The sequence below is a fragment of the Penicillium chrysogenum genome (genome assembly GCF_028827035.1).
Source record: "Penicillium chrysogenum strain IBT 35668 chromosome Unknown utg000005l_segment0_segment0, whole genome shotgun sequence".
Lineage (NCBI taxonomy): Eukaryota > Fungi > Ascomycota > Eurotiomycetes > Eurotiales > Aspergillaceae > Penicillium > Penicillium chrysogenum.
Genome location: NW_026622753.1, coordinates 8,419,381 through 8,433,644, shown reverse-complemented (window position 1 = coordinate 8,433,644; position 14,264 = coordinate 8,419,381). Strand labels below are relative to the sequence as shown.

General features: G+C 50.2%; 4 protein-coding genes across 4 annotated transcripts; 2 read left to right on the top strand and 2 right to left on the bottom strand.

Moving 5' to 3' along the window:
• Positions 1-863: 863 nt before the first annotated feature.
• On the bottom strand, positions 864-3,303 carry N7489_011568 (uncharacterized protein; the record flags this gene model as incomplete). The annotated part of the gene is made up of 3 exons (XM_056717317.1): positions 864-2,177; positions 2,228-3,024; positions 3,099-3,303. The coding sequence occupies 3 exons, from the start codon at positions 3,301-3,303 to the stop codon at positions 864-866; spliced, it is 2,316 nt and encodes a 771-aa protein (XP_056564939.1).
• A 685-nt stretch (positions 3,304-3,988) lies between these two features.
• Positions 3,989-8,720, bottom strand: N7489_011567 (uncharacterized protein; the record flags this gene model as incomplete). The annotated part of the gene is made up of 4 exons (XM_056717316.1): positions 3,989-4,438; positions 4,572-4,575; positions 4,656-8,329; positions 8,397-8,720. The coding sequence occupies 4 exons, from the start codon at positions 8,718-8,720 to the stop codon at positions 3,989-3,991; spliced, it is 4,452 nt and encodes a 1,483-aa protein (XP_056564938.1).
• A 442-nt stretch (positions 8,721-9,162) lies between these two features.
• On the top strand, positions 9,163-10,956 carry N7489_011566 (RNA methyltransferase, TrmH family; the record flags this gene model as incomplete). The annotated part of the gene is made up of 1 exon (XM_056717315.1): positions 9,163-10,956. One exon carries the CDS (start codon positions 9,163-9,165, stop codon positions 10,954-10,956), a length of 1,794 nt encoding a protein of 597 aa, XP_056564937.1.
• Positions 10,957-12,873: 1,917 nt separating this feature from the next.
• Positions 12,874-14,214, top strand: N7489_011565 (NAD(P)-dependent alcohol dehydrogenase; the record flags this gene model as incomplete). Its single annotated transcript, XM_056717314.1, has 4 exons — positions 12,874-13,017; positions 13,081-13,950; positions 14,005-14,121; positions 14,179-14,214. 4 exons carry the CDS (start codon positions 12,874-12,876, stop codon positions 14,212-14,214), a joined length of 1,167 nt encoding a protein of 388 aa, XP_056564936.1.
• Between the last annotated feature and the right edge of the window lie 50 nt (positions 14,215-14,264).

The window sequence follows — 14,264 nt, the reverse complement described above, 5'->3', positions numbered from 1 at the left end:
TGCATATGCACGTGTGCCTTGGCAGGATTGAGCGGCTGTCTGCAGGACATGCTTAGTCCGATTCTAAATTTGACCTTCTACCATGTTTCTACGTATTCCTTGCCTTTCATGTGCTGATATCAATGCTATGCATGTTTAAGGCTATGAAATAGTCATTGTCCTTTGCCCCGTGTCCACAGGTAGAGGATAGGACAAGAAGGATCTACCACTATAAAGTCTGAGGCTTACTCTGTCTGTCTCCTGACCTATTGCTGGTAGTGAGTAATCTTGTCTCCTAAGGATACTTCTTCGACCTGGTGCGACTCCTACCCCATGCCAACTGTATCACCTCTAGATATAGACATCTTTCTTTTGATATCCTAGGAGTAACTGCCAGCCATTTCTCTTTCTAAGGAGGACTTGTATTGCTTGCTCGAAAATAAGACAAAGTGCGACTGCCACCACGACCTATCCAGCCTGGAAATAGCCCATACAGACGAACATTATCAGGGCCCCAAAGAAAACAAAAACAAAAACTTGGTCATAGACAAAAAGAAAGAAGAGCAAAAACAAAAACAAAAAAAAAGGGAAACATAACGATATCGCCTAGTACTTGTTCTCCTTCCTGTCGCGTTGGATGTCGTTGATAGCTGGCAATGCGGCTCGGCTCAAGTCAAGACCCCGTGACTTAGCTTGACCTAACTCGACCGCTCCAGGAATACAAAACCCCAAAGTTGAGACACCTTGCTAACTAGAAGACTCCACCAAGTCTAGCATAGATCCCAAACAGAGACACCTTCCATAGGCAAAAACAAATGGAACGACAAATTTCCTCAACTGTGATTCTGCCTGGCCCATCGTATATGCCATTCCTATAGCTCATCCTAGGAATTTGACAGCTGGTCCTCTTGCTTGAGCCGGTCCTCTTGCTTGAGCCGGTCCTCTTGCTTGAGCCGGTCCTCTTGCTTGAGTCGGTCCTCTTGCTTGAGCCGGTCCTCTTGCTTGAGCCGGTCCTCTTGCTTGACCCGGTCCTCTTGCTTGAGCCGGTCCTCTTGCTTGACCCGGTCCTCTTGCTTGAGCCGGTCCTCTTGCTTGACCCGGTCCTCTTGCTTGACCCGGTCCTCTTGCTTGACTTGGTCCTCTTGCTTGACCCGGTCCTCTTGCTTGACTTGGTCCTCTGATCTCTGTATTAGCTGATTGTCTTTCAGTTTACGTTCCCTTTCTTGTATTCTCGGCTTGGTTTTGTCTGCGTTCTTCCGGCGCAATTCTCGTTTTCTCGCGTTGACTTTGTCTGCGTTCTTCCGGCGCCGTTCTCGTTGTCTCGCGTTGACTTTGTCTGCGTTCTTCCGGTGCCATTCTCGTTGTCTCGCGTTGACTTTGTCTGCGTTCTTCCGGTTCCATTCTCGTTGTCTCGCGCTGACTCTGTCTGCGTTCTTCCGGCGCCATTCTTGGATTCTCGCGCTGACTCTGTCTGCGTTCTTCCGGCGCCACTCTCGGAGTCTCGCGCTGATTCTGTCTGCGTTCTTCCTCTGATATTCTCGATTTCTCGCCTTGATTCTGTCTGCGTTCTTCCTACGATATTCTCGATGTCTCGCCTTGATTCTGTCTGCGTTCTCCCTACGATATTCTCGATGTCTCGCCTTGATTCTGTCTGCGTTCTCCCTATAATATTCTCGTTTCTTCGCCTTGATTTTGTCTGCGTTCTTCCGGTTCCATTCTTGGACTCTCGCGCTGATTCTGTCTGCGTTCTTCCGGCGCCATTCTTGGAGTCTCGCGCTGATTCTGTCTGCGTTCTTCCTCTGATATTCTCGTCGTTTCGCCCTGATTTTGTCTGCGTTCTTCCTCCCATATTCTCGTCGTTTCGCCCTGATTTTGTCTGCATTCTTCCTCTGATATTTTCGATTTCTCGCGCTGATTTTGTCTGCGTTCTTTCTCTGATATTCTCGTTTTCCCGCCTTGATTTTGCCTGCGTTCTTCCGATAGTATCGTCGAGAGTACGAGTCTTCTCTGTCTGTATTCTGCAAGTTCAATTGCATGCATGGCGCACTAGACCTGACGGATGGTCGATGAACTTCCCCAGAAACATTCTGGTATGCATCGTAGAACCTCTTCTTTTCTTCAGAGGCCTCACCCACCATTAAGGCGTTGTCCACTTTACGCTTCAGCTGTAACAGGTCTCTTGTCAGATAATATGGGAGCTAGCACCAAGTTAGATGGGCTGTGGATGTTGAGGCTAGTTTATGCTTACTATCTCGCATCCAGAATGCTTCAGCAGGCACTGGTCACAGTTGGTGGAACTTCCATGGGCAATTTGGCAATCAACTAGCCTTTCGCCGGACTCCAGTTGCTTTTCCCATTGCTTGAAGCATACGAGGCAGAGCTGGCCTTGTGGTTTTGTGTCCGAAGACTCAGGGGAGCTCGGAGTATGTGTCTCTTTCAAAAGATCCTGGGAATCAAAGGGGGTGAGACTGCACTTAGAGTCAGAGTGGTCAAAACTGGCTGTCAGCTCATTCGGGTCGATCTTGGGGGGCAGTGGCATCTCCGTATCCTCGTAAGATGGTTCTTGCTTGGTACGAGCAGCGGCATTCCGTTCAGGATCAGGCTTCTCATCCTTGATCGATAGCTCTGCTGGTTCGATTGCAGGGGCCAATGGCATATCAGAGTCCTCACGGGATGGTTTCTGGTCGACAACAGTAGCTGCCTTCTGATCTTCAGGAATAGCTGCCAAATCAGGATCAGGTTTCTCAACTTTGATCAATGGCCCCGTTGGGTTGATTGTAGGGACCAGCGGCATCTCGGTATCCTCGCAAGATGGATCTTCCTTGACACCAATAGCTGCCTTCTGATCTTCAAGATCAGCTGCTAAATCAGGGTCAGACTTCTCAACCTTGGTGGGTGGATCAGTTGGATCGATTTTGGGGGCCAAGGGCATGTCGATATCCTCGGAGCATGGTTTCTGGTCGACTCCGGTAGCTGTCTTCTGGTCTTCTAGACCAGGTGCCAAATCAACGTCAGGTTTGTCAGTCTTGATGAACGACTCTTTTGCTACATACGATATAGCTGTTAATGTGTCCACCTTTCATAGGGGCAATAGCTCTTCTACAGTTTTGCAGACTAACCTTGTTCATCATCATCATCATCTGGCATCTTGACTAGAGCATCTGCAGTCCGAGGCTGAAGGATGCTTTTCGAGATGTCGGACTCCTCAAACTCCTGTGCGGTCTTGGACATCACCTGCGGTGTAGCAGTTGGATCTTGCTTCATCTCCGCGAACACGTGCTCAAGGCGGTGCATTCGCTGATGATGTTCTTTGGGCGGATCCATGTAACCTGGGTTGATGAAGTTGTGTGAACGATAAAGGGAGTGGGGATATGTGGAGAAGTGAAGAAAGATGCCCGTATGCGCATCTTTGTTTCTTTAAATATTGCTTTGTTGCTAGCCATGTCACCACTAACAATCCTCCTGGATTGCATAGTGAGGTTCTTGTAGCTGGAAGATTGTGTAGCAGTGTCTTCCAGGGCAGACGTTTGCCTGACTTGGATTGCTTTCTGGCCGCGCACTACCTGCATCTTGGATACTACATAATACTGCATACATGCATGGTCGAAAAAGTGTTTGCTCAACAAGCCCATAGAAAATGAACCTGAAGAACTAAAAGCTATGTATACCCCTAGATCCCTCTACTCTTCTGGTATCTCATCACATCGTCTGTATCAAATGATAGTTGCAATATTGTAATCATACAACTTCGGGTTCATTCTCTAACAAAAAGCTGGGTATCTTTCGCTCGCAATGCCCAGAACGCCCCCGTTTTTTCCCTTTTTTCTCTTTCTTGAAGACGAAAGACTGAACTCCTCCCATGCAATGTACACAGACATAAAAAGAAAAGGAAAAATGAAAAATGAAAATGAGAGAGACACAAAGAGAGGAGCCGGTGCTCATCTCTGACGATGTCGTTTTGAAAAGATCCCCCTACTGGGGCCACAGCAGCAGAAATTCGAGGTGAGTCTTAAGACCCGGCGGACTCTGTCAGATCAATGAAAGTGGCATGGCTCACCCCGCCAACTGAAGGTGAGTTGAGCCGAATCTGAGGTTCCGCCTGGGCGGAATGCAAAGCCTTCTTCCGCTTCTCCTGAGCGGTTCGCGCAACCGATTTGAGAATACCCTGGAGGTATCTCTTCGCTTCTAGAACCAGGGCGGGGTCCTCCGCGCTCTTCTCCAGCGCTTCCAAAATTCGGGCAACCTGCAGCCGTGACTGCAGGTGGGGACAGGCCCGGCGGCCTCCCCAGTGCGCCAAACCGCACAGACCACAGAACTCGACGCCGGCGAGACGGAGTGGACAACGCCCAGGGACGTGGCGTTGTTGGCAGGCCACACAAGATGGGAAACCATCTTGGGCACCATCGGTGCCCATCGGTGCCGCTGGGGGCGGGGGAGTCAACGCGGCGGAACGCGCGGGCTGTCGCAGAATTATGTATGTTAACCAAAAATGTGCTGTTATAGGCACGGAATAAAAAACGATAGGGTAGAACTTAAAAGCAAAAAGAAAAAGCAGTAACTAGGATGTGAATGGAAACTCAATTAGTTCTCACCTCCCTCTACACCGACAGTGGTAGGGCCAGCTGCAACACCTGCAGCGGCCGGCTGCTCACCCCCCATCTCCCCCTCTGCCTCACCCCCCATCGTAGACAGTGCCCATTGGCACCACTCCTGCCTCAGACCCCGAGTCAGTCTCCTCACCAGCATCTGGCTCTTGGAATTCGTAGTCGTTGTCGGCGGCGGCCTTTCGCATCTTGCTAGGTCCAGGCCGGTCGGGACTAGGGATCTCGTCGTCGTCGAGGGACTCGACGACGGTGTTTCCGTAGCGGGGCGCACCGCGCTTTCTCTTACCACGCCCGAGACCTTCAGCTTGTCGGTTAGCCTCTTCTAGCGCTTCACGCTCGCGCTCCTGAAGAATCTTCTCCCACGCCGTGACATCCACGGGGGTATCCTCGACTTCTTCGACTTCTTCAAGGCTACCTCGGTCCTTTTGCCACACGCGGGCGAAATTGAAGAGCGCCTGCTCATTCTGGTTCGAACTTCCCTCGCTGGCCACTTGCTCGGCCTGTTCAGCCTGGCTACGGTTCAACAGCTTGTCAATAGAGTGGAAATCGTAACTGATGTCAGCCGAGTCGTCATCATTGAACAGTGCCTGGGCACCATGTTTGAGGATCGATTCCAGATCTTCTTCGTCTTGATCGGCCTCGATACGATCGATGAGTACGTGGTCAAGAGCCATCTTCGATTTACCTTTCTGCATTATTTTTTCCTCCACTGACGCGCGCACTACCAGGTGGAAAACAAGGACCGTATTCTTCTGCCCGATCCGATGGGCACGCGACAGAGCCTGCATGTCCTGTTTCGGATTGAAATCCGGATCCATGATGATGACCGTATCAGCAGTGGCGAGGTTGATTCCAACACCACCCGACCGTGTCGAAAGCAAGAATGCGAAGAACGGGGAATCCGGCGCGTTGAACTCATCGATGCTCTTCTGTTTCTCTCGTGAGGACATTCTTCCATCCAGGCGACGGTACTTGAGCTCCAATCCAGCGAGGAAATCTTCAACAATGTCGAGATTCTCTAAAAACTGACTGAAGATGAGGACACGGTGTCCGCGTGCTCGAAGTTGCGGTAGCATTAAGTTCAGCAACCGGAGTTTTCCGGATGCTTCGACCAAACGATGATGGGAAAGCTGGGGATCGATGGTTTGCTCTTCAATGTCGCGGTTGTAAATGTACGGGTGGCAAAGACACTTCCGCAGCTGTATGAGGATATTGTTCAGGTTATGTCGCTCTGCTTTCTTCAACGCCCCAGTTTGCTTCTTACAAATAGCCTTGATAAGCTGCGGGTTCTTTTTAAGAATTGACCTGTACAGCTTCTTCTGCACAACGGACATCGAAATCGGAATGATGATCTGCACCATCGGGGGGAGGAACGGCAGAACCTCTGCCTTCGTTCGACGCAGTAGGCATGGCCGGATCATATCGTGGAGCTCGCGAATAGCATCCTTGTCGAGCGTTCCCGCATATTGGGCCTCCAACTTCTCAGCATTGTAAGTCGGATCAATGAACTGGACGAGGTTGAACAACTCTCTGATGTTGTTCTGCAGAGGTGTGCCAGTGAGCAGCAGCTTGAAGCCGAATTTCATGCGACGAAGGCGCTCGTAGAGCTGGGTCTTGTCATTCTTCAGACGCTGGCCTTCATCAACCACCAAGCCGGCCCAATTGATGCTGGCCAAGACTCGCTTAGCCCCGTCATCACACATACTCTCGTACGAGGCAATGACCACATGGCAACACAAAGTGCCATTCTCGTGGAACATCTCGTAGTCCTGGGCCATCTCGCGAGAAAAGGCACTGCCATAATAGGTGACAACCCGGACCTCCGGGGACCAGCTTTTGATCTCGCGGCGCCAGTTTGGCACAGTCGCATTCGGAACAACAACCAGGAATGGGAAACACTGGAGTCTCTCAATCAACGCCGAGAACAGGGTCAGGACCTGGATTGTCTTTCCGAGGCCCATATCATCAGCAAGAATAGCGTTCTTTTGCTTGAAGAACATGTAAAGCAGCCAGTTCACGCCATCCAGCTGGTACTCCATGAGCTCACCGCCGGTCACCAACTCAGGCTGGGAGTCCAGCATAAGGCTCTCGTCAAACTCATTTTCGCGAACCACTTGGAGATTGCTTCGGAGATCTTTCGGCCTCAAGGGGTGAATATCCTCTCGGAGCACCCTGTCGACAAGAGCAATCTGGAAATCCTCCCAACGAGCTGCATCGGTTTGACTTGGGGGATCTTCCCAGACTGAATCTTCGTAGGGCAGCCCTTTGTACTTGACGTACGCCCGCTTAACCATCTCGGGGCGGGCTCGATCCTCTTTGGTTTCGGGCTCAGTGTGATATTCGACATCAAAGATAATGTCCACCCGCAGATTGTCTTCGGGAACAGCCTCGACTGTTGTCATAATGGGCTTGGTGGATCTATCTGACTTGAGGAACGCCTTCATCTGGCTGGCGGGAGCCTTGGAAGAGACCCAGTCTCCAGTCAACCAGGTGACACGGAAGTAAGACATACCATGCCACTTGATGAGATACTCTTTGTCAATCTCCGGGATCATTTCAACCAACTGCGGAACGACTTCGACTTCGAAATTCTTTGGTCTCCAAGCCACGATCACGTGTATGGGGTTGGATCCAGGAGGAGATTCAGAGCATTCATTGCATTGCCAGTCATCAGGATCAATATCGGCACGATCCTTCCCTTCCATGTTTGGTAGATGCTGAATGTGGAAGGCTCGCTTGCAGCTATGATTGCCACCAAGGCATCTGATGAGGACATTATCAACATTGTTGACGCGGGCCATATCCACGTGGGTAATTGGATCGACGCCGTCGTTAGCTTCCCGTAATTGCTGCTCAACCTGGGAAGAAAGAGTCTCTCGCAAAGGCTGCGACATGGGACCTTCCTCCCTGCACACGGCACAGTGGCCCAAATGAGGCTTCATATCATGCTCTTGATGCTTAATCCCCAAACACCGACTGCATTGAAGAATGAAATCCCCATCGCCAACCTTGGTGGCCAAATGCTTTCGGCTGCTTCGATCGCCAAGACACACTTGATGGTACGACACAGTACAGCCTTGACAGAAAATCAAAGGCCCTTTTTCGAGGTCATGGTCTTCATAGCCGCATTGGGCACATGATTGGGAGTGGCACAGTCTGAACTCATTGTCGTCAGACAGTTCACGGAACTGCTCCTTTGCGCCTGAGAACTTTTGCTGCTTAGGCTTTTCAGGTTCGGCCTCAGAATATTCGTCATCTTCAAGTCGCTCTTTCATGTTGCGTCGACGAGTCTTTCGTAGGCGGGAGGATGTTCGCTTGACTTTGCCTGTATCGGAGGCAGAAGACTCCTCGGACCATTCGCGAGCACGGCGTTTGCCCTTCTTAACACCTCTTCTCAAGTGGCGGCGTCTGGTTGGAGGGTCATCTTCATCCTCATCACTAGACTCATCTGAGTCTTCGACGTGCACGCTGCTGCTATCTCCATCGTCGCTTTGATGATCACCATTATCTTCATCCTCGCTGCGGAAGAAATGATCGTACCGGATGGATGGGCCACGACGTTGGCGTCTTCGTGCAATTCCCCAATCCATGTCTGAATCATAGTCTGCAGGGCCATCTACACCCGAGTAGATGTGTGAAATGGGTCTGTGGTCCATTGCGAGGGGATCAGGACTCTGTGAGTCGCGGTTGAATTCACGCAAAGCCTCCCGTCCGTTCTTGAGGCTTTTCAATTTATTGAGGGTCATCTAGTGAAAGTCACGGTCAGTTGAATGGGGCTTGAGATTGATTGACTAATTGATAGTGTTCACTTACTGTCTGACGTTCACCACTCTTCAGTCTAACAATGAGCTTGGGCTCATGCATATCAACTGCAAGAATGCGATGAACTTCGAAGTGACCAGGCAAATACTCATAGTCCTCAGGGTTGTTGACCACTGGGACAAGGATCTCAAAAGACTTTGTTGGTTCTTCTGAGTTACCAGTGACCTGTTGCACTGGCTGGAGGGCATCTTCAGAACCCTGAGGTGCCATGACTGAGGTCTGGCGAGAGGAAGCGCTCTGGAATTGCGCTAACAAATGCGCAGCCATCGCATCAGGGTCATCAGAGGTCGAAGAACTGTCTCTGGATTGAGACATGGTGATCTTTCGATCAGACGAAGGATCAGAAGAGAATGTTGGATCTGTAGGAGCCGCACATGCGGATCCTACAGTGAGGATTTGAAAGACAACTAAATTCACTTGAGCAGTGAAGTGGGCATGGAAACGAAGGTGGGATTGATGATTCCAATGGACAACCAAGGAAGCTTTGAGTTCGCTGGATGGCCAAAGGGAAGATGGGGATAAAGGGATGAAATGAGAATGATGAGAATGATGAGTGAAAGAAAAGGGAAGCGAGGGAAGAGAAGAGCCGAAGTCGAGAAGCCTGGATGCATACACGACAGACCTCAGATCGCGGCGGCGCGTCCAACGCGCGATAAGCCGATAAGAACGGGAGCGGGTAGAGACCTATCGCGCAAATCGATATCGAAGTTCTGTGGGCGAGGACCCGGAGGACTTATGAAGACCGGAACTTCGCACAATGCTCAGTACTATCTCAAGAAAGGGGCTGAGTGGTCTTTCAAGAGTGACGAGGACCTCGCATTCTACGGCATTGACGATTCGACATGCATCGTTAAACTCAGCAATTGGGGAGGGGATCCGCCGAGATAATCGTCGCGGCAACAGTTTGTCTAAACGCGAAGGACAATACGAGGGGCAATACGGAGCACGACAATACGAGAGATCAAGTACACCTGGTTTCAATGACCGTCAAACAAACGGACCGCGACAGTACGGAAAACAAAAATACGAGAGATCGGATCAATCCCACTTCAGTGACCGTCGGATATATGGAGCGCGACAGCATGAAGACCGAAAGCCTCAGAGACCAGGATTGAAATCCACTGTTAATCGAAACTACGGCCAGGGTGAGCGAGAATACGGAGCGAAGAAGACCTGGCCATCAGACAGTGCAGGTCGTAAAGACTATGATCGCCGACAATCGCCATGGAACGACAACTTCAACTCCACACGACAAAGCCAAAAGGAAGAGAAGTTTGAATTCGACGAGGATGAGTTCATACGCTCTGGGGATTTCCGAGGGCTCCCTCGTGAGCATCAATCACGGTTCCAATCACGGTTCCAGTCACGAACGCAAGACGGACCATTTACACAGTCGGGACGGGGAAGGCCTTCAAAGGATGAACCGCGGGAGAAGGAGCCAGCAAGACCTAGGGCTCACCGGGTCACGCACAGCATGCCAGAGCGTGTGAAGGACAACGTCAAAGTACCCGATACAATCCCCTACACTACACCGGCATCTGAGTTCATTTACGGGACCGGTGCGGTGGAGGCGGCGCTACGCTGCAGTCGGCGTCAACTATACAAGCTGTATATCTATCAGAGCACGGAGGAAGAGCTAAGCGCAGCAAAGGTCACAATCCGCAAACTGGCATTGTCAAAGAACGTTGCAGTAAAAATGGCATTTGCGGGCTGGGATCGACTCATGGATAAGATGAGTGCTGGGCGACCTCACAATGGCTGCATTTTGGAGGCATCCCCTTTACCAAAATTGCCAGTGCGCAGCCTGCAGGCTGTCCCATCTATATCCGAGGAGTATTTCCGGACCGAGCTTGCGCCACAAACCCGGGAAGAAGCTGCGGTAAATGGCACCGATGATCGTATCCCGATCCATCATTCTTCCCCGCCCCCGCATGAAACTGAACAACGCCATCGATATCCCATTGTTCTGCTATTGGACGGAGTGGTCGATACCGGCAATATGGGCGCTATCATCCGCTCATCCTATTTCCTGGGTGTCGATGCAATTGTTCTAGCTGGTCGCAACTCCGCACCATTGTCTCCTATCACGATCAAATCTTCTGCTGGTGCAGCAGAAAATATGCCTATCCTTCATGTGAAGAATGAAGTTGATTTCATTCAGCGATCCCAACAGAACGGGTGGCGATTCTATGCTGCAGATGCACCACTCCCTGGGTCCGTGCAGTTGGATCACATCCCAGCCGACGGTGATCAAAGCGGGGCCAAATTGCCCATCACTACTGCGCCCAGTGTGATAATGATGGGCAGTGAGGCTACCGGATTGAGCTCGCATATCAAGTCGCATGCAAATGCAATCATCAGCATTCCAGGTGCACGGCAAAGTTCCATCCTGGGCGTTGAATCGGATCCTGCCCGCATCGACAGTCTGAATGTGAGTGTCGCCGCTGCGCTACTGATGGAGAAGTTCCTGCGGACCCCGATCACTGTGGGTGAGATCGTCAAGAAGGAAAAGAACGTGGAAAAAAACATGGGAAAGGAGAAAATGTGGTAATATGACTGTAATATATGTATTCTAGCATCTACACAGCATTTTGTACAATAGCACATAATTGGAGTCTTTGGTTTGATTTCTTGACTGTTCTGAATTAGGGTTAGCCATACATCTCGAAGAACGAAGAACCTCCTTTTTGAGACCGCCCATGTACGCGATTTCCTTTCTTCCCACTTTCTGCTCACTGGTCTATTCTCCAGGTTTATCTTTCCGTCAGGGTTGCCTGTTCTCTGATCCTATGCTGTGTGTGCCGGTGGATTCACGATCAAATCGGTCTCTGTCAGGAGAGGACAGCATGATCGTGAATTTGTTGATTTGCTTGTAGACACACAAAAATGCTGGATCAAATTGGCTCTTCCATCTGCCAGAAGGTGAGTATGGAAGGCCCGTAGAACAGGCACAGTGTGATCATTCTCACTATGAGGTTGGTAACGGTCCTCTTTCACTATGTTGGCAGTGGTTGTACTCAATGAGCCGATCTCGTCAGTTGGGTCGCACTCAGAAAGACAAGTAATTTGATTCTCAATCTTCGCCCAGTATTTCAATATTAAACGGAGAATAAGCACTTACTCTTGGTTTAGGCCATGGTCATACCCATGGAGTCTTATCTTTCGTTTTACACTAACTAGCCTTGGTGGTTGGAGAGCCGTTGGCTGGTGAGAGATTGCTAAGAAGGGGAAGGCACGTAGGTGGAAGGCACCTGGGCATATTAGGTACACAACCTTGGAAAGATCTCATCTGGACTTCTTCATTTCCCTCCGAATGAATTTCAAGAGAATATTATTGAGGATCTGACAACATCCCCTAATCTTTATTGCTCCTTCGGCTTTGTATCCTTCCTAGCCACACCCAAAAGGCCCCAGAAAGACATCCAACCAAGAGCTCAAGGTTGGGAACTGAAAGTGCCTTGGATTCGCGAGCACCGGATAGGCAAGGCCTCATCGAAGGAGACTCGACAACCAACCCGATACAGACTGGTAATTACCAGCCGCATATGGTTCGATATCTCCCTCATCCTGATATCGACACAGTTTTCCGATATCTTTTGGCCTCATTGGCCTGATCATTGTCGTGACCCTTCTTTTTTGGGCCATTCGGTATATTGTATGCAGCCTCCTTCGTCCTCTGTATTGGTCAGTTATGCTAATGAAATATATTTCCAGCTTTTTGGCACATGAGGCAAAGCTCAGTGACCCCCAGAGGGTGCTGGCTGACCATTTCGTCAAACAAGGCCAAGAAAAAAATGGAGAAGAAGAAGAGCCGGTGGTGACAATTGGCTGCGGCTATCTCGATACACCCCAGAAGCGCTTGTGGGAAGTGTAGGAACCCGGATGGATGAACACCTTGAATCACTAGCACTCCGAAAGTCCTTTGATCCCAATACTGGAAACTTAATCAAAATGCCTACAGCGCTACATAATTGTGCACTTGGTTCCATGACACGCGAGACAAGTGGATGAAAGCCCGGCCTTCTAACCACTTGTCTCATCCAAAGGGCCCTATTCTCTCTGCTCAGTTGATGATGGTGCTTTGTGCTAATCCGTGAGCTTCCTGCTCTGCTTATACTGGCCTTCCTTGGGACTATGTAAAGAGTCGAAATTGATACGGTGAACGATCTTGAGTTTTCAAAGCAAATACATCAAATATCCAGCTCACTGAGTCCGAGCCTAGACTAGAAGAGATACCAGGTAAATAATCAAGCAAAATCAGAGAAAATATGTATTTTCCCATCAAGAAAAAGGTAGACCTTGAGATATACCGAAACTCGCGGCCGAAGTTTTGTGGGGAAATGGGGGGGTGGGGGAAGTTCCTGAAGAACCTGAAGAACGTCTCCCTTCAACCCTAAAAGATGTGTTTCTATCTTTTGTGAACAGATACATATTTATCACTCTATAGGAAGATCCTTATATTACCATCATGATCCCAGAAAAACAGATCCCAACCACCGCATTCGTGGTCGAGAAACCAGGAGCTCCTTTTGTCCTTCAAAATATAATTCTTGACGAAGTCCGGGCAAATGAAGTCTTGGTTGAAATGAAGTATACTGGCCTTTGCCACACAGTATGCATCCTCCATTCCGCAAAGAATTTCTCCAAACGAACAAAACTAACAAAATAACCTTAGGACATCGTCGTCCAACAGGGCGCAATCCCAGTCGGTGATTATCCCGCCGTACTAGGCCATGAAGGCGCCGGAATAGTCCGCCGCATCGGCAGCGCCGTCAAAGACAAGTCCCTCCAAGAAGGCGACCTTGTCTTCCTAAGCTTCAGCTCCTGTCACGAAGAATCATGCAGTCCCTGCAGCAAAGGCCGAAACGGATTCTGCGACCAGATGACATCCATTAACTTCGCCGGGGCTCGGGGTCTCACCGCTGCCGAGTCACCCATCTCTTTCCCCGGCGGAAGCCCAATCCGAGGCCAGTTCTTCGGTCAGTCCTCCATGAGCAGGCTGGCTGTGGTGGACGAGCGATCGGTCGTCAAGTCCCCTCCCGGATCTGGAGTCACGGTCGAGGACATGGCGGTCCTTGCTCCTCTTGGCTGTGGATATCTCACTGGTGCTGGCACCGTCTTTAATGTGCTCAAGCCTAAATCGAAAAGTCGCCTTGCTGTTATTGGTATGGGCGCTGTCGGGGTGGCGGCTATGTTGGCTGCACGGTCTCGGGGAGTTGAAACTGTTATCGCGGTCGATATTGTTGATGCGAAGCTCGAGCTGGCGAGGTCTCTTGGTGCATCGCATACGTTGAACACGAAGAGTGTATCGGATCTTACACAGGGGTTGTTGGATATACTCCCGGATGGCGTGGACTGTATCCTCGACACGACGGGTGTAGTTCCTCTGCTCGAGGCTGCGGTCAAAGCTTTGGGCCATGAAGGTACCCTAGCTATTGTGGGTGTTGCTCGTGCTGGCTCATCTCTCAACATCGATCCTTTGAAACTCATGATGGGTTGTCAGCGTGTTGTTGGTGTGATTGAGGGTTGCGCGAATCCCGCTGTTGTGAGTCTTCTTTTTGAAAATCACTTGAGCCATGACTAACCTTTCCTCTTCCAGATTGTTCCACAACTGATTGATCTGTACAAGCGAGGAAAATTCCCGGTCGATAAACTTGCTAGGATCTATGCCCCGAGCGACTTTGAGCAAGCCATGGCGGATTTGCACTCTGGAAGTGTAAGTGTTCCAAATCGATGTTTCAACGAGACAAGCTAACAAATGTACTCCCTACAGGTTATCAAGCCCGTCATCCAATGGGCAGACCTGTGATACTATGATTCGGGTATGCATATAAAGGCGCTTTTCACTTGGTGGTGGGA